The sequence below is a fragment of the Orcinus orca genome, chromosome 5 (assembly GCF_937001465.1).
Source record: "Orcinus orca chromosome 5, mOrcOrc1.1, whole genome shotgun sequence".
Classification (NCBI taxonomy): Eukaryota; Metazoa; Chordata; class Mammalia; order Artiodactyla; family Delphinidae; genus Orcinus; species Orcinus orca.
Window position 1 is genome coordinate 134,425,353 of NC_064563.1, and position 26,520 is coordinate 134,451,872.

A 26,520-nucleotide genomic window follows, 5' to 3' on the forward strand; every position below is an offset into this window, starting at 1 on the left:
GAAAGTGAACCAAGGTGGGCCCTCCCGTCAGGGTCGTGGGCAGCAGATGACACAGAGTCAATACCCAGGGTCAGACAGGAGAGCTGCACCACAGTGGATGTCTTGGAGGAATGACAGCAAAGGTCTCTCCCTGAAAGACAGGGGTCTTTGATCTCTGTAGCGAGAAGGAAGAATGGAAATTTCTAAACATTTACATTTTAAATCAAAAGCGAGGACCTTGATATGGTCCTGGTGGAAATAGGGGAATATGTGCCTAGTCAAGTTTAATTTCAGGGAAGCGAACAAAGTTCCATTTCCACACACATTATGCTGAGGCTATAAATACAAAGTATAATGGTGTTGCACATCTTCATGTAGTTTCTTAGTTCAAACCAATGACAATAAAGCAGAACCAACACTGCAGAGGGAATTGAGGACCAGGAAGGGGTTAGCTGTTGCACCCACATACCTGTTCACCACCAGCTGCCTCAGACAAACAAGGAAATGGATTTACTAAAAGGTTATGTGACATGGCCAAGCTAAGAATCACCAGAGCTGGAAGTATTATTTCAGTGTACTTCTCACTCTGCCAAACTGCATGCAAATGACTGCTAGAATAATCTAGAAAGTACAGAATGGCGACTTTAACCAATCATTTTTAAATTGGGCAAAAAAGAGTAATAGGAATCTAAATGAAAGAAAAATTCACCTGTAATTCCACCGTATTAACAAAACAAATGGGCTTCCTCTTTCCACATTAATTCTTTTAGTTCTTATCTACAAGCAAGGATGAATTGTATACATTCCCAATTCAAGGTATGTAAAACCATATATTACTTTCTAAACATTTTTCATTTTAATACATACATTTCATCATAAGGTTTATATTTAATAGATCTTTCTTGAGTTTAAACTATTATTTTCTTAACCATTCCCTCCTGTTGATCATTTAGATGATCCACAATCATTTATAAAGGCTTTTGCCAGTTCAGTGGGCATGCACAGAAACAGCCTTAGGCAAATAAATATTGCCTTTAGACTGGAAAGATGGCTCTATCTAACAATCCATTTTTAGGAGATGAAGTATGATAACAACTTATACAATATAAACATAGACAGGTCATCAGAATGCAACTTCTGTTTATGTTTTGCCAAAGTATGCAATCCAACACTTTGGAAGTTTAAATTTTAAAAAAAGAAAAGAAAACCCTCAAAAGTTGTAATTGAGTCTTCACAATGAAAAGAGAAAAACACTTGATTATTACCATCCTTTCCCCAATTTGAATTATATAGTACTCTATTGGCTCTGGGAATTAAATATTGATTTTTTAAAGGCATATTTAGACAATTTTGCTAAGAAAAAGAATCGTGCAAATAGTTTACTGTGAGTATTCGTTCAAAGACATCAGCACTTACTGCCTCTAGCAGAGTATATTACAATGCTTGAATCAATATTCAAAGTTAAATTATGTTTAAGTAAGTACAAAAAACATATAATAGTTGAAAACCTAGATACTAATGGATAGAAACAGTTAATGTCTGATTTTCTACAAACTCATTGCAGAATTCTAAAGCAGACATACAACCATTGCATTTTATCGATAGCAATTTTTATATAAAGTTTATTTTTAATGATATTTTCTGACATTATATGCTATTGTCTTTATTTTAATGATATTCTAGAAAACTATTTATGTAGCATATTTTATGGAATAGTTTTTTCTATTTTCCTTGATGCAATTAGTTATAGACTTTTATGTAATACAGAGTAGGTAGGAACTGTAACAGCAGAAGAGATCTTTTTTTTAATTAATTAATTTATTTATTTATTGCTGCATTGGGTCTTCGCTGCTGCGCGCGAGCTTCCTCCGGCCTCAGCAAGCGGGGGCTGTTCCTCGTTGCGGTGCGCAGGTTCTTCACTGTTGTGGCCTCTTTTGTTGTGGAGCACGGGCTCTAGGCACGCGGGCTTCAGCAGTTGTGGCTCACGGGCTCCAGAGCGCAGGCTCAGCAGCTGTGGCGCACGGGCTCAGTCGCTCTGCGGCATGTGGGACCCTCCCGGACCAGGGCCCAAACCCGTGCTCCTCGAATTGGCAGGCGGATTCCCAACCACCGCGCCACCAGGGAAGTCCCCAGGAGAGATCTTGATATGGGTTGAGGGTTGTTTTATTTTAAATAGACTTTATGTATTTATTTATTTATTATTTTTAATTTTTTTTTTGCGGTACGTGGGCCTCTCACTGTTGTGGCCTCTTCCATTGCGGAGCACAGACTCCGGATGCGCAGGCTCAGTGGCCATGGCTCACGGGCCCACCCGCTCCGCGGCATGTGGGATCTTCCTGTACCGGGGCACGAACCCGTGTCCTCTGCATCGGCAGGTGGACTCTCAACCACTGTGCCACCAGGGAAGCCCTATGTATTTAGTTTTTAGAACAGTTTTAGATTTACATTCAATTTGAGAAGGTAGTGTAGAGAGTTCTCATATACTCCACATCCAGTTTCTCCTGTTATTCACACCTTTATATAAGTTTGGTGAATTTAACATTAATGAGACAGTGTTGATACACTATTATTAGGTAGTATCCATCTTTATTCAAATGTTCCTAGTTTTTACATAATGTTCTTTTTCTCTTTCAGGATCCCATTCAGAACATCACATTACATTTAGTTATCATATCTGCTTAGACTCTTCTTGGTGGTGACAGTTTCTCAGACTTTGTTTTTTATGACCTTGAACATGTTAGTAAGTATTGGCCACGTATTTTGTAGAATGCCTTTCTATTGATATTGATCTGATGTTTTTCTCATGATTAGACAGTGGGGATCTGGATTTAAGAGATGAAAACGAGGTAAGAAAAGTGCCATTTGCATCCCATCACATCAAAGGTAAATACTATCAATATGATTTATCCGAGGTGATGCTGATCTTCATCACTTGGCTCTTCTGTTTGGGAGATATGTCTCTCCTCCCCCATTTATTTATTTAATCATTTATTTATATCAGTATGAACTCATGAGTATTTATTTTATACTTTGGTTATAATCCAGTACAACTTTTAAAAATTTTGTTGCTCAAATCATTTCAGCTTTGGCCACTGGGAGCCAGTACTTGGTGCCTGTGTGCCTTTAACATACTCCCATCAATGAGATTTTTTGGACCACTTAGTTTTCTGGCATTACAAGATGCTCTAGAATCATCATGTATATTTTTTCTTTAGCCCCCCAATTGTCCATTCCTACAAGGGTGCCTGGGTGCTAGTTGTGTTCACTGCTACTGGGGTGTCATTGTTTTTAGGTCTTCTCAGCTGACAGAGCTAGAAAATATAGTTTGTGAGTACCAACCCATTTACAGGTTGAGTCTTAATCAATCAAATACATGTTTTACCCTAATGTAGTCTATAATCTTGGACTTGCTCAGTGTAACAAATAATGCATTTTAATACATTCCTTTTTGCATGTTTTAAGAAAAATAGTAAGTGGTAGTGAAATTCCAGTCTCCAAATTGATAACTGATGATAATAGTGACAATTAATCATTGGATTTCTATTAAATAAAAACAAGTTCTAGTATAACATATGCATTGGAGAGGCCCTTTTGAAACGTTATTCAGTTGAAATTTTAGGGTTGATAGACTTTTGTATTTTATTTTATTTTGTGTTTTGCTTCCCCCAGTCAGGATAGCAGTAAACTAGTAATTCATCAAAAGCTGTAAAATAAGCCAGTCTTTCAAAAGTATTTAGTCAACTAATGCACCTAATAACATATCAAAAGGATTTAAAGAGTTAAAAGAAAGTGTTTTTACTGTTGTATGGTATTTCTGTGAGATTGATTTTTGGTTACTAGGAGTTTACTCTTAATTTAGTCAATGTCATTGTTTCTTAAATCCACTTTGTAACTAATCTTACCTTGTATTTAATAAATGTGTTAACATAACATTACACAAAATTACATGTTTTAAAAACCTCTAAATTTTGAATAAGAACAAAAAGAGAGTAAAATATTGCCCAAGTCATATAGGAAAGGTTTTTATTTTTTAGTAGTTTACAAGTGGCATGAATAAAAAATAGAATATTTTTACCTCTTTACTTTTTTTTTTTTCTGCTCCACGATAAACCATTTTTTCCAATTGACTTACAATTACTAATATTGGAGTGCTGATGTAATAAGAGTTTAGGTTTTTCCAATTTAATATCACAACTTGATCTCAGTAGAAAAGCAAGATGAGAAATTTATTTAGTTCATGTAGCTGGTGTACATTCCTTTTAATTTAACTGTTTCCATTTCTCTTTGAAAATCTATAATTGAAAAAATCAGATACACATTTTAAAGATAAGTAGTTTGAACTTTAAATAGAAATAGAACTTTAACTTACTACAAATTATATTCTTGGAAAATATATTATCTATCTAATATAATATTTTTCCATTTAAAACAATGTTAAAGAGTAAGTCTAGTAAAAACAAAAACAAGAAAATGGGCCCATATCACATTTTAAGCTAATAAAAATGATATTCCTTCAGAATAGGTAATGTGGTTTTAAGAATATTTTCTTTATAATAGAGAACAATAGGTAACTAAACATTTTAAATCTACTCAAAGCTTTGTGAAAAAGTTCTGAATTAGGGAGTGGGCAGAATTTGGGTGAGACTGAAGAAGCAGTAGGATGTGTGGTCATGTAAGTTTTGGTGTATATATTGACATTTCAATGGTTTTATTGTCCAGTGTTTCCTTAAATATGTTCTGGGCAGCATGAGTTCAGTGGGACCTTAATAGCTGTGATTTAAGTAAGGGTCCTCTGATAATTAAAATGTAGGATATACCAGATTAAACAACAACAAAACAGATTTCTTTGTTCAGAATTACAAAGAGCTTTTAATATACAAACCTGCCTCATGAGTCTCTAAGGGAGAGCATTTTCCCACACTTACTTGACCAGACAAATAAATTATTTTTTAGCACAAAACTCCTACCCTGTTCATTAACCAAAAAAAGATTGGGAAGTAACTTCATTAACCCTAACACAGACCATGCATTTTGCATATGATATCACATTTCTTCTTTGCAATAAACCCATGAGTTTGTTATTATTATTTCTCCTTCTATACCTAACAACAACAACACACACAGTAATTTTCTCGAGGTCAGTCAATTAGAAAAAGGAAGTTAAACATGTGAATTTGGACTTCCCTGGTGGCGCAGTGGTTAAGAATCTGCCTGTCAATGCAGGGCACACGGGTTCCAGCCCTGGTCCCGGATGATCCCACGTGCCGCGGAGCAACTAAGCCCATGCACCACAACTACTGAGCCTGCGTTCCACAACTACTGAAGCCCGTGTGCCTAGAGCCCATGCTCCACAACAAGAGAAGCCACTGCAATGAGAAGCCTGCACACTGCAAGGAAGAGTAGCCCCTGCTCGCCGCAACTAGAGAAAGCCGTCTCCCAGCAATGAAGACCCAACCCAGCCAAAATAGATTTAAAAAAAAAAAAAAACTTCTTAAAAAAAAGAGATGTGAATCCCTTTCTACCTGGAGTTCTCAATTATTCTTTCTCTGAACTGAAATGACTTCTGGAAAATTTTAGGACATAAATAATATTTTATATATTATATGGATAATTGTCTGTTAACAAAAGAGGATTAAGAGGCTATAGAAACTCACCACCACTACTATCTCTATCAATATTCTTTCAAAACCATTCGAATTAAGTGTACAATCTAATTAAAAACAGTGTGTTGGTTAAGTATTAGGTAATAAGCTTTCCCCTCCAACTAGATTAGATTAGATCTTCCTTAACCCCTTCTTAAAGAGAAATTCTGGAGAGTCCAAAGATAATACCAACTTTCCTCTTTGCTAATTGTCTAAAATATACTCAAATTATAAATCACATTAATTTTGCTTTATGTAGTTACCTCTGAATAACTAAGAGCAACAGTTCATTTCTCTGATATTTGACTTCAGCTTAGTTTAAACTGTTACGTAACTACATACACAAGTCCATACACAATACAGCATAATTTAATGCAAGGAGCTTGAAACTTGAGATCAGAATGTCTAGCTGCAAGTCCCAGCATTTCTACTAACTAGCACTTGAATGTAGGCAAAGCCACCAAGTCATGGTCTTCTCAATGAAAACTGTAGATTAGAAACCATATAAGAAAAGTGCTACAGGTCAGGTCTACACAATGTAAATATTAGACGTGTAAAATCAATACTAAAGAGAAAGGTGAATTATGCATATAAAATAATAAGGCAAAAGATCTGCTCATTGCAGAAATATGTTCACATTAGCCAGAGACTCTCTTTTCATCATCTATCAGATAGCTTCTCCCCCAGATTTTTCTCCCAGGGTCAGTGGAGTTTTCAAGTTAATGTTGAGACCAACGTGCTGTCTCAGGGTGAAATCTACCTCATGCCAAACAGATCTTCCTAAACAGAGGCAAACCTGCTCTAGGTTTGACAGCATGAACCCACTCTGTCTGTCCTCTGTGCATTTGAAGGCTTGAACTTATTCCATGTTGGCATGCCATTGATAGAATCAACTGAGGGCAGAAGATGAATGGAAAATGCTCCAAGATGAACAGAAAACTCTCTTCAAATAATATTTGAAATTAAAATATAAAAAGTATCTGCATTGAAGGCCTAGTGAAAAATTTCAGTGGTAACATAGATTGTAAACCCCTAGAATACAAGAATCAAGGGGGCAGATGTGTTTGCCCATTTTGTTCACTGTGCCATGTCCTGCATGTGTCTGGTTCATGGTAGGGGAGTAAGCACTTAATAAATATTTGTCTGTTGAATGAAGAATGAATATTAAAATGACAAAAGAATTCAGTGATTAAAGAATAAAGTTGTGAGCTTTTGTACACTTAAGCAAAAATATGAACAAATATGTAGTAAATGTTACTTGGAACTTTGGAGGTGATTAGGATTAAATATTTAAAAAATGATGCTACAGCCAACTTGATGATTGAAATAAAATACATCTGGATCTCTCTTAAGGAGATAAAAACGTTTGAACAATTATATTGCCATTTAAACTTCCATGCTATTCATATAAATTTCCACAGTATTTCTCTTTGCACACTATATTTACTTACATAATAGTAATACATTGTATTTATTTAGTGGTTTGTTTGCAAATAACAAAAATTAGTTTATTTGATCCTCCCCTGTGAAATAGGGAAGGCAGATATCATTACTGCTAATTCACAGATGAAGAGATCTGGGCTCAGAAATATTAAGGGTCATAAAATATACCACATTAACTATTAAGTCCCTGTTGAGGAAGAAAATTTCAATGATAATAATTTTAAAAAGTAAAAACAGAGCAACAAAACAATTATAATGCAGCTCGTGAATCCATAGACTGCTTAAATCCCTTGCATAGTGTATTTTCTGTACTCTTACCAATGACATTGTGATGTTGCAATTGCTTTAATTTGATTTTTCAGATGCAAAACAAAAGCCTGGTGAGATTGAATGTCTCCCTGAGACACATATCTAGTAAGTCTTGGAGGTGGGACTCAAGCCTGTGCTTTCTGACAACAAATCATGTGTCAGAAAGCCTGGCTACCCACCACTTAACTCTTAAATCCTATGCTTTAACCACCATCTCAGTGATTGTGTATGCTAAAATGATGCATAAAAATATACTATATAAATGTATCTTTCTGTTACTATTATTATTAGAAATATGATACATCTGTCACAGAAATTGCATATGCATATGGAATTGTTTCTTTTTTTTTTTTTTTTTAATCCACTAATGGTGATACACTGCCATCTACTCAGGTCACCTAGACCTAGCTAGGTGGGTCTGGCCGTGTGAGAGAGAGGTCTGTGACTGAAGAGTGTGTGTGTGTGTGTGTGTGTGTGTGTGTGTGTGTGTGTGTGTGTGATTAATTTGTTGTTGACAAATATTAGGCTATGAGACAGAAAGACAGGAATAACCCCAGCATCTTGTAGATATTTTCCAGAAGCCAGCCATATTTCTCTTCCATGCTGGCTGCTGGGAAACCTTTGGAGTGTAGTTAGTAATAATGCTTAGGGCCCCTCTATCCTATAGAACTCCCTTCATGACTATAAGCTGTGGTGTAAGATTCTAAACTTTTCAACAGACATCCACAATATGTGAGAGAACCATGCATATGTTCAAATACCTCTCTAATGCTTAGGATGCATTAATTTTACCTTAAATTTTATACCTTTCATTCACTTTTTTCTCAATGGTTGAAGTTTAAGCAGACATTTTTGCAAGAGATTCACTTTTTTCTCAATGGCTGAAGTTTAAGCAGCCACTTTTGCAAGAGAAGTAGACCTGTAATTAATTCATTCAAGATTCAAGTGCCTTCTCTATGTAAGCACTGTGCAAAGTGCCAGAGATTTATGTTGTACTTTACCTTGGGTTATTTTAAGTTACTGGAACACTTGTAATATTAATGCACATTAGTAATCAAGAGCCCCTTTTTGTTGGTTGGTTGGTTAATGGTTTGTTAGAAAGAGAAAGAGATGAAAAATAAAGGATTTCAATTATTCTCTTTCCTTCCCTCAACACACACACACACACAGACACAGACACACACACACACACACACACACTTGCTCAGTCCCCAACTCCTTTGATATTTCGTATTCAATATTAGACTTGACTGACATAAGAAACTCACTGTAGAGAGGCATGTTTCCTCTGAACTAAAGCTGGTTTCCATGGTGCTGAAAGAGAACAGACATGAGGACATGGGGAGGGGGAAGGGTAAGCTGAGACAAAATGAGAGAGTGACACGGACATATATACACTACCTAAGGTAAAATAGATAGCTAGTGGGAAGCAGCCACATAGCACAGGGAGATCAGCTCGGTGCTTTGTGACCACCTAGAGGGGTGGGATAGGGAGGTTGGGAGGGAGATGCAAGAGGGAAGAGATATGGGAACATATGTATATGTATAACTGATTCACTTTGTTATACAGCAGAAACTAACACACCATTGTAAAGCAATTATACTCCAATAAATGTTTAAAAAATAAAATAAAATAAAAGTAAGCATAGTCCTTAGGTATATACAGGGTGGTGTTCATGCCAAGCACAGGTCACTAAGAGCCAGAAGGAGTAAGATGTTTGTACTGCACATAAACAGCACCAGGCCTTGCAATTTTACTTTATGCAGTTTGGCTCCCATTTAGAAAAAGGAAATCTCATTATAGTGTAGCATATATTTTAAGGTCAGTGAATCATGCTGGGTTGTTTTCACTTTGAAAACTACTTTTAAATGGATGAGCTCCATTGCATGGAGCTCAGATATGTACTCAGATCTGTGCATAGATATGTCTTAAAACATCATTTCTCACCCTTTCCTGGAACTCCATTAGATTTGGGTAATGTAGGGGAGGAAAATTCTATCTAAAGTTTATTGTACAAAAAGGAGGGCTGTTGGCTGACATATCTTGTTCGAGTATGTATAGATTTGTCTTTTTTTTAATATATAAAATATAGAGAGGACTCCAAGATGGTGGAGGAGTTACACGTGGAGATCACCTTCCTCCCCACAAATACATCAGATATACATCTACTTTTGGAACAACTCCTACAGAACACCTACTGAACGCTGGCAGAAGACCTCAGACTTCCCAAAAGGAAAGAAACTCCCCACGTACCTGGGTAGGGCAAAAGAAAAAAGGAAAAACAGAGACAAAAGAATAGGAATGGGACCTGCACCAGTGGGAGGGAGCTGTGAGGTTTCCACACACTAGGAAGGCCCTTCGCGGGTGGAGACTGCGGGTGGTGGAGGGGGGAAGCTTCGGAGCCACGGAGGAGAGCACAGCAACAGGGGTGCAGTGGGCAAAGCGGAAAGATTCCCACACAGAGGATGGGTGCCGACCAGCACTCACCAGCCCGAGAGGCTTGTCTGCTCACCCGCGGGGGCGAGCAGCTGGGAGCTGAGGCTCGGGCTTCAGTCGGAGCACAGGGAGAGGACTGGGGTTGGCGGCGTGAACACAGCCTGAAGGGGCTAGTGTGCCAGGGCTAGCCAGTAGGGAGTACAGGAAAAGGTCTGCAACTGCCAAAGAGGTAAGAGACCATTGTTTCCTGGTGCGCGAGGAGAGAAGATTCAGAGCACCGCCAAAACGAGCTCCAGAGACGGGCGTGAGCCGCGGCTATCAGCGCGGACCCCAGAGACGGGCATGAGACGCTAAGGCTGCTGCTGCCACCACCAAGAAGCTTGTGTGCCAACACAGGTCATTATCCACACCGCCCCTCCCGGGAGCCTGTGCAGCCTGCCACTGCCAGGGTCCCGGGATCCAGGAACAACTTCCCCAGGAGAACGTATGGTGCGCCACAGGCTGGTGCAATGTCACTCTGGCCTCTGCCGCTGCAGGCTCGCGCCGCATCCGTACCCCTCCCTCCCCCAGGCCTGAGTGAACCAGAGTCCCCTAATCAGCTGCTACTTTAACCCTCTCCTGCCTGAGCAAAGAACAGATGCCCTCAGGCGACCTACACGCAGAGGCAGGGCCACGTCCAAAGCTGAACCCCAGGAGCTGTGTGAACAAAGAAGAGAAAGGGAAATTTCTCTCAGCAGCCTCAGGAGCAGCGGATTAAATCTCCACAATCAATTTGATGTACCATGCATCTGTGGAATACCTGAATAGACAACAAATCACCCCAAAATGGAGGCAGTGGACTTGGGAGCAAATGTAGACTTGGGGTTTGCTTTCTGCATCTAATTTGTTTCCGGTTTTATGTTTATCTTAGTTTAGTATTTAGAGTTTATTATCATTGGTAGATTTGTTTACTGATTTGGTTGCTCTCTTCCTTTATATATATATATATATATATATAAAATTTTTTTTTCCCCTTTTTCTCTTTTTGTGAGTGTGTATGTGTATGCTTCATTGGGTGTTTTTGTCTGTATAGCTTTGCTTTTACCATTTGTCTTTGGGTTCTGTCTGTTTGGGTTTTTTTTTTTTTTTTTTTTTTTTTTAGTATAGTTTTTAGCACTTGTTATCATTGGTGGATTTGTTTTTTGGCTTGTTTGCTCTTTTCTTTCTTTCTTTCTCTAAGGACTTTAATTTTTTTTATTTTTAATAACTTTTTTATTTTAATAGCTTCATTTTATTTCATTATTTTTTCTTCCTTTCTTTTTTTTCCCTCCCTTTTCTTCTGAGCCATGTGGCTGACAGGTCTTGGTGCCCTGGCTGGTGTCAGGCCTGTGCCTCTGAGGTGGGGGAGCCGAGTTCAGGACATTGGTTCACCAAAGACCTCCCAGCTCCATGTAACATCAAATAGCAAAAGCTCTCCCAGAGATCTCCATATCAATGCTAAGACCCAGCTCCACTCAACGACCAGCAAGCTACAGTGCTGGACACCCTATGCCAAACAACTAGCAAGACAGGAACACAACCCCACCCATTAGCAGAGAGGCTGCCTAAAATCATAATAAGGTCACAGGTACCCCAAAACACACCACCAGATGCATTCCTGCCCACCAGAAAGACAAGATCCAGTCTCATCCACCAAAACACAGGTACCAGTCCCCTCCACCAGGAAGCCTACACAACCCACTGAATCAACCTTACCCACTAGAGGCAGACACCAAAAATAGCAGTAACTGGGAACCTGCAGCCAGTGAGGAGGAGACACCAAACACAGTAAGTTAAGCAAAATGAGAAGACAGAGAAACACACAGCAGATGAAGGAGCAAGGTAAAAACCCACCAGACCAAACAAATGAAGAGGAAATAGGCAGTCTACCTGAAAAAGAATTCAGAGTAATGATAGTAAACATGATCCAAAATCTTGGAAATAGAATGGATAAAATACAAGAAACGTTTAACAAGGACTTAGAAGAACAAAAGAGCAAATAAACAAAGATGAACAACACAATAAATGAAATTAAAAATTCTCTAGAAGAAATCAAAAGCAGAATAATTGAGGGAGATGAACGGATAAGTAACCTGGAAGATAAAATAGTGGAAATAATGACCACAGAGCAGAATAAAGAAAAAAGAATGAAAAGAATGGAGGATGGTCTCAGAGACATCTGGGACAACATTAAACACACCAACATTCGAATTATAGGGGTCCCAAAAGAGGAAGAGAAAAAGAAAGGGACTGAGAAAATATTTGAAGAGATTATAGGTGAAAACTTCCCTAACATGAGAAAAGAAACAGTCAATCAAGCCCAGGAAGCACAGAGAGTCCCATACAGGACAAATCCAGGGAGAAACATGCCAAGACACATATTAATCAAACTATCAAAAATTAAATACAAAGAAAAAATATTAAAAGCAGCAAGGGAAAAACAACAAATGACATACAAGGGAATATCCACAAGGTTAGCAGCTGATCATTCAGCAGAAACTCTACAAGCCAGACTGGAGTGGCAGGACATATTTAAAGTGATGAGAGGGAAAAACCTACAGTCAAGATTACTCTACCCAGCAAGGATCTCATTCAGATTTAACAGAGAAATTAAAACCTTTACAGACAAGCAAAAGGTAAGAGAATTCAGCACCACAAAACCAGCTTTACAACAAATGCTGAAGGGACTTCTCTAGGTAGGAAACACAAGAGAAGGAAAAGACTTACAATAACAAACTCAAATCAAAGAAAAAAATGGTAATAGGAACCTACATATTGATAAGTACCTTAAATATAAATGTATTAAATTCTCTAACCAAAAGACATAGACTGGTTAAATGGATACAAAAACAGACCCATATATATGCTGTCTACAAGAGACCCACTTCCTAGGGACACATACAGACTGAAAGTGAGGGGATGGAAAAAGATATTCATTACAAATGGAAATCAGAAGAAAGCTGGAGTAGCAATTCTCATATCAGACAAAATAGACTTTAAAATGAAGACTATTACAAGACAAGAAGAAGGACACTACATAATGATCAAGGGATCAATCCGGGAAGAAAATATAACAACTGTAAATATTTATGTACCCAACATAGGAGCACCTCAGTACTTAAGGCAAATGCTAACAGCCATAAAAAGGCAAATCAACATTAACATAATCATAGTACTGGACTTTAACACCCCACTTTCACCAATGGACAGATCATCCAAAATGAAAATAAATAAGGAAACACAAGCTTTAAATGATACGTTAAACAAGATGGATTTAATTGATTTTTATAAGACATTCCATCCAAAAACAACAGAATACACATTCTTTTCAAGTGTTCATGGAATATTCCCCAGGATAGGTCATATCTTAGGTCACAAATCAAGCCTTGGTACATGTAAGAAAATTGAAATTGTATCAAGTGTCTTTTCAGACCACATGCTATGAGACTAGATAGCAATTACAGAAAAAAATCTGTAAAAAATAAAAACACATGGAGGCTAAACAATACACTACTTAATAACAAAGAGATCACTGAAGAAATCAAAGAGGAAATCAAAAAATACCTAGAAACAAAGGACAATGAAAACATGATGACCCAAAACTTATGGGATGCAGCACAAGCAGTTCAATGAAGGAAGTTTATAGCAATACAGTCCTACCTTAAGAAACAAGAAACATCTGAAATAAATAACCTAACCTTACACCTAAAGCAATTAGAGAAAGAACAAAAAACCCCAAAGTTAGCAGAAGGAAAGTAATCATAAAGATCAGATCAGAAATAAATAAAAAAGAAATGAAGGAAAAAGAGCAAAGATCAATTAAACTAAAAGCTGGTTCTTTGAGAAGAAAAACAAAATTGATAAACCACTAGACAGACACATCAAGAAAAAAAAAGTAGGAAGATTCAAATCAACAGAATTAGAAATGAAAAAGGAGAAGTAACAACTGACACTGGAGAAATACAAAGGATCATGAAAGATTACTACAGGCAACTATATGCCAAAAAATTGACAACCTGGATGGAATGGACAAATTCTTAGAAAAGCACAAACTTCTGAGACTGAACCAGGAAGAAATAGAAAATATAAATACACCAATCACAAGCAATGGAATTAAGACTGTGATTAAAAACCTTCCAACAGACAAAAGCCCAGGACCAGATGGCTTCACAGGTGAATTCCTTCAAAAATTTAGAGAAGAGGTAACATCTATCCTTCTCAAACTCTTCCAAAATATAGCAGAGGTAGAAACACTCCCAAACTCATTCTATGAGGCCAACCAGACAAAGATGTAACAAAGAAAGAAAATTACAGGTCAATATCACTGATGAATATAGATGCAAAAATCCTCAACAAAATACTAGCAAAGAGAATCCAACAGCACATTAAAAGGATCATACACCATGATCAAATATCATTTTTCCCAGGAATGCAAGGAATCTTGAATATACCCAAATCAATGTGATAAACCATATTAACAAACTGAAGGAGAAAAACCATATGATCATCTCAATAGATGCAGAAAAAGCTTTAGACAAAATTCAACACCTATTTAGGATAAAAGCCCTCCAGAAAGTAGGCATAGAGGGAACTTACCTCAACAGATAAAGGCCATATATGGCAAACCTACAGCAAACATCATTCTCAATGGTGAAAAACTGAAACCATTTCCTCTAAGATCAGGAACAAGACAAGGTTGTCCACTCTCACCACTATTATTCAACCTAGTATTGGAAGTTTTAGCTACAGCAGTCAGAGAAGAGAAAGAGGTAAAAGGAATCCAAATAGGAAAGGAAGAAGTAAAGCCATCACTCTTTGCAGCTGACATGATACTATACTTAGAGAATCCTAAAGATGTTACTAGAAAACTTCTAGAGCTAATCAAGAATTTGGTAAAGTAGCAGGATACAAAATTAATGCACAGAAATCTCTTGCATTCCTATACACTAATGATGAAAAATCTGAAAGAGAAATTAAGGAAACACTCCCATTTGCCATTGCAACAAAAAGAATAAAATACCTAGGAATAACCCTACCTAAGGAGACAAAAGACCTGTATGCAGAAAACTATAAGACATTGATGAAAGAAATTAAAGATGATACAAACAGATGGAGAGATATACCATGTTCTTGGATTTGAAGACTCAACATTGTGAAAATGACTCTACTACCCAAAGCAATCTACAGATTCATTGCAATTGATAACAAACCACCAATGGCATTTTTCACAGAACTAGAACCAAAAATTTTACAATTTCTATGGAAATGGAAAAGACCGCAAATAACCAAAGGAAGCTTGAGAAAGAAATACAGAGCTGGAGGCCTGGACTTCAGACTATATTACAAAGCTACAGTAATCAAGACAGTATGGTACTGGCACAAAAACAGAAATATAGATCAATGGAACAGGATAGAAAGCCCAGAGATAAACCCATGCATATATGGTCAACTTATTTTGATAAAGGAGGCAAGAATATACAATGGAGAAAAGACAGCTTCTTCAATAAGTCGTGCTGGGAAAACTGGACAGCTACATGTAAAAGAATGAAATTAGGACACTCCCTAACACCATACACAAAAATAAACTCAAAATGGATTAAAGACGTAAATGTAAGGCCAGACACTAGAAATCTCTTAGAGGAAAACATAGACAGAGCACTCTATGACATGAATCACAGCAAGATCCTTTTTGACCCACCTCTTAGACAAATGGAAATAAAAATAAAAATAAACAAATGGGACCTAATGAAAATTAAAAGCTTTTACACTGCAAAGGAAATCATAAAAAAGACGAAAAGGCATGCCTCAGAATGGGAGAAAATTTTGCAAATGAAGCAACAGACAAATGATTAATCTCCAAAATTTACAAGCAGCTCATGCAGCTCAATATCAAAAAACAAACAATGCAATCAAAAAATGGGCAGAAGACCTAAATAGGCATTTCTCCAAAGAAGATATACAGATGGGAAAGAAGCACATGAAAGGATGCTCAACATCACTAATCATTAGAGAAATGCAAATCAAAACTACAATGAGGTATCACTCCACACCAGTCAAAATGGCCATCATCAAAAAATCTACAGACAATAAATGCTGGAAAGTGTGTGGAGAAAAGGGAACCCTCTTGCCCTGTTGGTGGGAATTTAAATTGGTACAGCCACTATGGAGAACAGTATGGAGGTTCCTTAAAAATCTAAAAAATAGAACTACCATATGACCCAGAAATCCCACTACTGGGCATATACCCTGAGAAAACCATAATTCAAAAATTTCACCACAATGTTCATTGCAGCTCTATTTATAATAGCCAGGACATGGAAGCAACCTAAGTGTCCATCAACAGATGCATGGATAAAGATGATGTGCACATATATACAATGGAATATTACTCAGCCATAAAAAGGAATGAAACTGGGTCATTTGTAGTGAGTTGGATCGACCTAGAGTCTGTCATACAGAGTGAAGTAAGTCAGAAAGAGAAAAACAAATACTGTAAGCTAACACATATATATGGTATCTAAAAAGAAAAAAAAAAGGAAAGAAAGAAAAATGGTTCTGAAAAACCTAGGAGAAGGACAGGAATAAAGAGTCAGACCTAGAGAATGAACTTGAGGACACAGGGAGAGGGAAGGGTAAGCTGGGACGAAGTGAGAGAGTAGGTTGGACGTATATACACTACCAAATGTATAATAGATAGCTAGTAGGAAGCAGCCACATAGCACAGTTCTTTGTGACCATCTAGAGGGGTGGGATAGAGAGGGTGGGAGTGAGATGTAGGAGGGAGGGGATATGGGGATAAATGTATACACATAGCTGATTCACTTTGTTATAAAGCAGAAAGTAACACACCATTGTAAAGCAGTTATACTCCTATAAAGAGGTTAAAATAATAAATAAAATAAAATATATGCAAAGCACCAATTAAGTTAATGAACATTGTAAGCTGTAACACACTGATTGTTTACTTCATGTTGTCCACAGGAATTTTGTTACCAGAGTGTGTAGGGTTGATCGCATCCAAAAAAAAAAAAGAAAAGAAAAGAAAAGGAAAAAAAAAAGAAAGAAAAAAGGATTTTAAGGTTAGAACATATCTAAGGTGAAGGATATTTTAATTATGAGTGGTATGTTTTTTGTAAAAGGAATACTTTGGGACCTTTTAAATGAACAGTCTAAATTAACCACCAAAATGTACATTATCATTAGTCTAGAAAAAGATGTCTGCAGTAAAAGTTAGTATTTGAGAACCTTTCTTTCCTTGAAACTCAGATCCCACGTGCCTAGAGAAAATGCACTTCAGCGTAGTAAACTTCTATGTTTTTTTTCTTTTTTTTTTTTAAATCGGCATATTCAGTGACAGGAACTACGTTCTGAATCTTTGGAAAGAGGTTCTTCAATTGCAGGTCGGAACTAACAAAGTTACTGAGAAATTTCAGCCACTTAGAGGAGTCAGTAAAGAGTGCACTTTCTGTCAGTTCCTGGAAATGTTATGAGTTAGAAGCCCTCAGACGTGAGGACTTCACTCTTGGTGCCTAACGTGAGAAACTGGCGAAGCTGGGAGCCCCGTGTGGTGTGGTGTCAAGACTTCACCTGTGGCTCTCCTCGCTCACTGGGTCTTTAAGAAGCACAGTGGGTTGGGGGAAAAGGACAAACTGAGCCTAAAGGAATAGAAATTGGGTTTAGTTTGCAAGGGAGAACACTAAAGTAGTCAAAGAGCTTTTCAACCCAAAATGCTGCTCAGAAATCGCTCGGTGCCTCCAGAGACCAAACCCTGGTGGTGGGTGCATTTAGGTATCTGAATCCACAGACTAGCAAAATTCCCACCCTCTCTCTTGTTACTGAGCTTGCCTTTCACCCGCTTTAGGCTGCCCCGGGATTCCTACATTTAGTTTTCCAGTCTCTTTTTATTCCCACCACCGCCCCCCCTCGAGACGGAAGTCCAGAGTCTTCCAGGGAGTTACCTTGACGGGTCTGAATCATACTCAGTGGCAGGCTGGCAGGACAGATTGGGGAGCAAGTGGAAAACTTAGGTACCGGCTTACGGCACTGACTTGACGGTCCTCCCTACTCCTGGAACCCTCAGTCAGAAGTAAGATCCCGACTCTGCCCAACTCTAATGGAATCCTCCAGACTTTGGAGACTCCTTGTGGAAGAACCCAACTTAAGGATAAAAACTTGGAGGATCGGGGCTAGCAGGCTCAGGGAAGTCCTCGCATCCCTCGTGGTCCCCAAATTCTACTCCTGAGATCTGGGCATGCCCGCGAGTACCCAGAGACCCGGTTGCCGGGGACCCGGGCGGCGGATCTGGACAGCGCGACGCCCACCGAGGTGAAGGGGAGAGCGCATCTCCGCTCCCAAACCGACTGGCTGTAGCCACGCGCGACCCCACACCCAGAGTAGGATACCTGTGCAGGAGAGTCTCGAACCCTTGTTCTCTTGCCCGCGCGTCTGGAGCCCAGATTAAAAAACCCGCCAACCGTACCTCGCGGGGAAGCCCGGCACTCGCCAGGAGAGAAGCTGTGACGAGACTTCTCTCCTGGAGCCTCCCGGGTGAGCTGACTTCTACTCCCCCCAGCTCCTGCCCCCGCGCCTACGCGCACTGCCTCGCCCGGGATCCGCGGAGCCCGCGCTGGCCGCGGTGAGAAAGCACATCCCCCGAGCCTCTCGGCAGCCTGGAGCGTTCCCCGGGTTTCACTCACCGATCCTGAGTACTTGAGGAGCCGTCTGGGGGAGGACGTAGCAGAGGAAATAGAGAAGCGCCCAGCTGGTGTCCCTGGTCCAGAGCCCGGGCTGCGCGAGGAGTGTGCGGCGCTCCATCTTCCCAGCTTCTTAATTCCTGCCCAGACCCAGCCGCTGTCGCACGCCCTCGAGAGGCAGCCCGCTCAGGTCGGGTCCCCGCCTCATCCTCCCTGGGATGCTCCCCGTTTGCACCCTGCGCGCCTCACCCTACCCCACCTCCGCCTGCGCCAGCCCCCCGGAAAGAGATTGAGGGAACCGGCGTGGGAACGCGGAGCTGGCTGGCGACGTTGGGCTCGCTCGGGGCTGGCTTCTCGTTTCTGCCGCTAGCCCATCACTGCTGCGGCTCCCCCTCCTCCTCCATGGGCCGCAGACAGCGGGGAAGCAGGGCGCAACTGCTCCCGGAGCCGGGAGACCAGCTGAGGAAAGTTGCTGCCCCAATTTGCTGGAACGCCTCACTCATTCGTCCTCTGGTCAGATGAGAAAGTGGAGGGGGCGGGGGAGGGTAGGTGGAGGGTGCAACGAGACAAGGAGGGGAAAGGGGGAGAGAAGGCGAAGGAGGAAGGAGAGGGGGTACTGGGTGAGTTGGTGCAGGGGCTCTGAGCAAAAGCCGGAGGAGCTCCAGCAGGTTCACTAGGATCCGAGCCACGCTTTTGCTTCTCAATTCTTGCTTTCCTCTTCCCCTCGCTGGCCCCAGCCTTTATTTACTGCCCGCTCCAATACACTGATCCAGACACTCATATACGCACACACGCACGCACATTCTCCGTCTCCCTCAACTTTGCGCTGTGATGCTGGAAAGTCTATTGAGTATTGCATCCTGAAGACAGAAAATTTAACCTGCTGGTCAGAGCAAAGGCAGCCTCTGTTGTGGGCTGTGAGTAGCAGAGGAGCTTCCTTGGTAATGTCCCCGTGCGCCTGTTGGGGGGGTCGTAGAGATGGCCAACTACGACTCTTCCCATCACTTGATGGAAAATCGCCATCTCGGACGCCAGTATTCAGAGAATAGAGGAGCTCTTATTTCAACTCTGGCAAAGATGAAGAAAAGGAGGAGGAAGAGGAGAAAAATGAGATACTTTCAGCCCTCTAAGATTAAAGTGCCTTCTTTCCTATTCAGACCCAAGATAATCTCTTGTAAATTGCTTCCATTTACACGTGCAGAACTGGGAAAGAGGCAGCTTCCAGCACCGCTCCTTTTCTTGATTTCTTTTGACTGTCACGTTTGAACGCTGGAAGAGAGGCTATTTTAGCACTGTAGGTTTGGAGACTATTTCTCCGTAGAAGGACAAGGACACTTCCCTGGGGAAATCATCATCATTTGATCATTTTGGCTTAATTTCCTCTGAGCCTTGTGGAGGAATGTTCTGTATAAACGTTTGCTAGGTCTGCGTTAACACTCATAGAGTTTTTGTTTTTGTTTTGTTTTGTTTTGTTTTGTTTTTTCCCCTCTGAGTATGGATTTTGGAGAATTGACCTAAACTGAGTTAATTCATCTGAAAAACATGTCCACAGGTATATAGACCTATAATAGGAAAGAAATACAAAAAGAAATGTAATATAACTTCAGATGCATTCATTCATTCACCCTTATATGTGGTGCCAGACGCTATATATATATATATATATATATATATATATATATATATATATATATATTTTACCAAAGACCCTATAGTGAGAAACATGCACCATCCATCCTCCAAGAGAGCTTATAGCCTCACTGTTGGCAGCTAGTCAGTTCATACTTCAAATACTGTGCCTGGTTCTAGATACTTATGTATGATAGTTGATGAAACAGAACATATCCACAGATAAGAAGAAGGGTTGATTTGGATTTAAGAATGCATCTCATGCATAGATTGATGAAACCAAGAAAAATTAGGAGCATATGCAGGTTATCTTCAGAAATTTGAAGAGCTCTGTGTTAAAAGAATGTAGTCAGAGTATTAGGCAAGTGAGAAGAAATAAGACAAATAAGAATGTTGACTGGAAGTTGTAAATGAGTAAATTTCATTTATTTGGCCGAGGAACATTTCTAAGTCCGGAAAGTGTCTGATGATATGATATGATATGATATGACTTGCTTCAGAAAAGATACAAACTTTCCTGTCATTCATTCATTCATTCATTCATTGGCTCATTCAATGCATATTTGAGTGCCTACTTTGTGGGAGGCATTGGGCCAAACCCTGGATACACAGTGGGAATATGGTTGCTGCCATAATGAAACTCATAGGTAGTAAAGAAATGTGATGAGTTTTACAAAATGGTACTTAGGGCATGATGAAAAGGAGAAATTTAACCTCTTTAGGAATTTGGGAAGAACTTGATGAGGAAGTGATGCTTCAAAATTCAAATAATGGGTACTTTATAAATCCTTAGTAAGTATTATTTAAAGTAAGAATAAATATAAAGCTTGTTAGAGGATTTTTTTTAAAACCTAAAGATTTGTGTAAAGCATAATCAGTGGCCTATTTTTCTTGATACATATGGGGTTAATAGATAATAGATATTGCATGTCTAGATCTTGAGATCCCAAACTCCAGAATTAGGTCAGCTTTTGAACAAACTGTTTGAATCCTGGTTTTACCCAATTCTAGATTTGTAGCCTTGGTTAAATTACTTTATCTCCCTATAGGAGAGATTGCTGATACTTACCTATAGACATTTCTCTTCTTCCAGGCATATTAAAACCTGTATCTTTTCAGTTAGGCGTAAAAAAATATATTTAACCAATGAAATGTGAGTAGAAGTAGTATGTGCCATTTCTGGGTGAGAAGGAAAGAAGTGAAAGGATCTCCCATTTCCCTCCAGCACTATCTTCTCCTGCCAGAGTAATTCTGAAAGCTGCAAGTTCTAGCGGTCAAGATGGAAGCAGCCTGGACCCCTGAGTCACCTTTTGGGAAGGAGTTGCTTCAATAGTTGTCAGATCAGCAGCAAACTGTTGACAAATCAGTGAAAACAGATTTTGTGTTGTAATCCATTAAGATTTTGAGATCTGTTTGTTATTACAGTGAAACCTACTCTATACTGACTGTCACACTCTCTCTAGGATTTGATATCTTCATCTGTAAAATGAGAATGATAATAACGCAGTAGCACCATTGGAGGATTATATGAGCTACTGCATACAAAGTATTTTCCAAGGTTTTCATTACTCAGTATATATTAGTTCAATTGTGATAATTTACTTTTTTGGTTAAATTAATCTACACATACATTTCTAGTTTAAATATGCCTCAGATGGCAAAGCCTAAAATAGTTTGTCTGTTAGAAAATGACTCAGTTAATAGTGTAGTAATAGTAATTTGGTCCAATACTATTGAAGGAAATTTTATTACTTTTACCTGCATGACCCTTGGTCTTAAGTTCTTTTTGGTTGGTAGAAATATGAGAAAGATTGCATTTCCTAAAGTAGGCTTCTTAAAGAACACATGCACACTTAAGTTACTTTTCTGTATCATCTGTAAAATCTGTAAAGCTTAAAACTGAAATTTATTTCCTTGTTAAAATGCTTTCCTCCACTGCTCATGTACACAGGCTCATGGTGTAAGTTACTCATGAGAGATCAGCAGCTGCTGTTAATTTGTTTTGTGCTTTTTAGAAGCACTGTATCTTGTGTATATATGCATCTAGTTATATTTTTGCCCCAAATGACTGTTCGTCACTCTTGATTCACATTTTCATAGTGCCCTCTTAAGAATAAGTTTCCAATTGAATGCATTCGGTCTTTTCCCCATTTCCCAAATCTTAAGCTTAAATTGATACACCGTGGTTAATAATGAAGCAGTACGGTAGCGTGCAGCATTGTGCATCTTGTGAGAGCTGGTGACATTACTTAGATAGCAATCCATTTAAAATTACTTAATTTTAATAATATATCTAGACATAAAGAAAAATGGCTTAGAATAGACTAAGGAACCCAAATGTTATAAACGTGTTTTCCAAGTGGTGAGTATACTAGAGTTTACTTATGATGTTACCCAGGGTACTGAAAACAAAAGATCAAGTGGCTTTTAGAGCTTCCTAAGAATGTGCAGCTGATTTGGGATCAAAATCCTCACTTCTTGACAACTTCTTTATCTATACTTTTTTCCTTAGGTGATGTCACGTGTTTCTTCTAAGACACTGAATATCTTTAAGCAAGGATCCCAAATTTTCTCTTTTATTCAGACTTGCCTCTGAACTCCAGATTCACATAACCAATTGTAGTTACTGTTTCCTACTGACAAAGCATGTCAATCACTTAATTCTGTGCCATATTATTGCTCCCTCCCCAGTCCTCTTGCAAAGTTCCTCATTTCAGTACATGTACCACCTTCCATCCAGTTATTAAAATGAATAACTCAGGACGTCATCCTTACTTTTCCTACTACATCCAGTCTGTTTTCATACACTATTAGTTTTATGCTCCAGACATTTCTTTAATTTGTTTCTCTGCAGCTCCGCTGCTGTCATACTAGCCTGGGGTTTCTCAGCCTCAAAACTTTTGACATTTGGGGCCAGAAAATTATTTGTTGCGGAGGCTGTCGTGTGCCTTATAGGATGTTCAGCAACTTCCCTGGACTCTATCCACTAGATGTCAATGGTACCCTCCTCCCAAGCTGTAACAACCAAAAAATGTCTGCAGACATTGCCAAATGTCCTCTGAAGTAGAAATCACCCCTAGATGAGAACCACTACACTTGCCCAAATCACCGTGATCTTCCATCTAGTCTATTACAATAGATTCTTAATTGTTCCTCTCTCCCATTGCCTCTTTCAATCCATTCTGTCTGTCTGATCTAAATTTGTTACATTAATTTCCCTCATAGTGCCCTGCTCAGTTCCCTCATGGTCATTATCAACTCTCTAAATGTCTGTTCACTTTATTAGAAACTCAATGATAGCAGACTGCTCTGTTTACAGGAAACCTCAGCATTTAGCAGTATGCCTGGCAATTAGGGGAAACTACATAAATGCTCATCGAATGAATGAATGTATGAATGAAGTCATAATCTATACAACATACAATTCATAAGTGCACATTTGTAGGACGGAACTGAATAATGAACCGGATTTCTTTCAGAGCTCCTACATAGATCAGTTTATATTTAGTGTCATACTCAGGACATTAATATAGTGCCCTGTATCTAGAAAATCCCGAGTATAATCTTACATGTCAAATGTGAGCAAAATGCTATATGCAGTAGGGGTTTCTCCTAACATTTGAATTTTCAGCACCATGGCTACCATCACACACACCTTAACAATTTTACTGTAATTTTCATACTAACACTGGTCCATTTGTGAAAGCACTATGGAAAACAACTGTAGTAAAATCTTTGAAAGAAAAAATGTCTTATTTATTCAACTCTTTATATCCTATTATTACAACCTGGGAGTGTAAAAAATAATCCATCATGTGGAAGGTCTGAACCAAGTTGGTATTTAGCTACCTCCATATACATTAAGTCCCCCACATATGAATGAGTTCCATTCTGAGAGCACGTTCATAAGTCCAACAAAGTTAGCCTAAGTACCCAACTGACACAATCGGCTATATAGTACTGTACTGTAATAGGTTTATAATACTTTTCACACGAATAATACATAAAAAGCAAACAAAAAATAAAGAAAACATTTTTAATCTTACAGTACAGTACCTTGAAAAGTACAGCAGTACAGCACAACAACTGGCATACAGGGGCTGGCATCAAGTGCACAGGCAAGAAGAGTTACTGACTGGAGGAGGGAGAGGCGGTGGGAGATGGTAGAGCTGAAGGATCGTCAGCAATAGCAGACGGAGGGCAAGCTGCAGTTTCACTCACACCTGACGTTGATGGCACAGGTTCTGGTTCCTTGCTGTTACCAGATGCACGTTCACATCTTTGAAAGTTTGCAATGTGAAGGTTTTATATGTAGGGGACTTACTGTATAAGTAAGGAGAGTAAAGAAGAAAAGATCCAGGCTGGGCAGTCAGGATGTCAGGAGACCTGGGTCCCAACCCTGGTCTGATCACTAACCGTGGCTCACTGCTCATAGCCAAGTCCCATCACCTCCTGAGGCCCAACCATAACATGAATGGTTGGACTGCTGTCTAAAAGCCAACGGGGACTGATGTTCTCCATTTCTCCTTCCAGCTCCAAAAGTCATTTTTATAAAGGAAGGGCTCACAACTCATCTCTGTTCTCTTTTGGTTATAAATAAGCTTTTCCTTAAAATAATGAGTACTTGTTTTGTGCTTTATTATATATTCCTTCTAAGACACTCTTCTTAGTGCTGTTACATGTATTAATGGAGTCAATACTGATAGCCACCTTGGGAGGTAAGTACTACTCTTTTTTAAATTAATTAATTAATTAATTTATTAATTAATTGATTTATTTTTTGCGGTACACGGGCCTCTCACTGCTGTGGCTTCTCCTGTTACGGAGCACAGGCTCCGGACGTGCAGGCTCAGCGGCCATGGCTCACGGGCCCAGCCGCTCTGCGGGCATGTGGGATCTTCCTGTACCGGGGCAAGAACCCGTGTCCCCTGCATCAGCAGGCGGACTCTCAACCACTGTGCCACCAGGGCAGCCCTAATTTATTTATTTTTATATTTGGCTGTGTTGGGTCTTCGTTTCTGTGCGAGGTCTTTCTCTAGTTGCGGCAAGCGGGAGCCACTCTTCATCGCGGTGAGCGGGCCTCTCACTGTCGCGGCCTCTCTTGTTGCGGAGCACAGGCTCCAGACGCGCAGGCTCAGTAGTTGTGGCTCACGGGCCCAGTTGCTCCGTGGCATGTGGGATCTTCCCAGATCAGGGCTCGAACCCGTGTCCCCTGAATTGGCAGGCAGACTCTCAACCACTGCACCACCAGGGAAGCCCAGTACTGCTCTTATTAAAGTGCAAAAGTACAAATCCTAAGTTTTGAGCTCAAAGATGAATTATCACAAAATGAACACTGTCATGTAATCAACCACCCAGATAAGAAACAGAGCTCCATCAGAACCTCTGTGGTCCCTCTCGGCTACACCCCCTGCCCCAATGTCACAATTATCTTGACTTTCAACAGCAAGGATTAGTTTTGCATGCTTTGAGACAATATAAATACAATATATCTTTTGTGCCTTCCTTCTATCAAATGATAGCTAACATTACTGAGCCTTTACCATAGGCCCGGCACTATATTTTGTGGTTTATATTTGAGTCACCATGACCCCCTGAGGTGGTCACTAATATTACTCCACTCATTTTTCAGAAGAGCACATTGAGGCACAGAGACAGAATGCAGGTTCCATGAAAGGAAGCAGAAGGATGTGATAGATTTGAAAAGTGGAACTTGCTTTGGGGTAGGAGCTTAGGAAAGAGTGCTCTGAGGAAGAAGCCTTTAAACCTTGCCTTAAGAGTTAGCTGGGAGTTACTGAAGGGAGAAGAAGAAGAACATTCCAGGCAAGGGAGGGCTCCAACTATGTAAATATTTGCAGTAACCCCTGAGTGGTTGATGTGAGCTGGAGAGAGGGTAGCACCAGAGGAGTCTCATCTGCATCTCAGAAGACCAGATCCTCCAATGAATGTCCTTACCAGCCTTCCTGAAGGTCTGAGAATTGATTCTAAATCTGATGTGAAACCTTTGAGCCTGGCTCTATCTTTCCAACTCATAGTCATTCACCCACTCAGCTATGTGCTTCATAAGGCAGAGTCCTCACCACCAAGACCACAAGAATATCAGCATCTTCACCTCATGTTTGCTTCTCTTGTTCCTCCACGTTTCAGCCACATGGCGGGGAACTCTCCTTCTCACTTGGATCTTGTCGAACTAGTTCTCTTCCGGTCCTCAATCATGTCCAACTCTGTGTGTCAGGACATTTCCCCAAGCTGCTCTCAGCATCTTGAATATTCCTTTCCTCACACTTTTCCTAATGAAGCATTATTTGTGCCTCATACCTCATTACTCAGAGAGGCTTTCTTTGAATCCACAATGAAAAATATGTCCACC

At 39.6% G+C, this 26,520-nt stretch overlaps 1 protein-coding gene across 8 annotated transcripts in view; it reads right to left on the bottom strand.

Moving 5' to 3' along the window:
- Positions 1-19,416, bottom strand: part of GRIK1 (glutamate ionotropic receptor kainate type subunit 1) — a 426,140-nt gene extending 406,724 nt beyond the window's left edge. For 2 of the 8 annotated variants that reach the window (XM_033418172.2, XM_049710494.1), the window contains exon 1: positions 18,525-19,414. In XM_033418172.2, the coding sequence (XP_033274063.1) occupies positions 18,525-18,642 (118 nt within the window). In that variant the 5' untranslated portion in view covers positions 18,643-19,414. Of the gene's footprint in view, positions 1-18,524 lie in introns of all 8 variants that reach the window. The other 6 variants (XM_033418174.2, XM_004264500.3, XM_033418170.2 and 3 more) reach the window with 6 other exon arrangements.
- Positions 19,417-26,520: the final 7,104 nt, after the last annotated feature.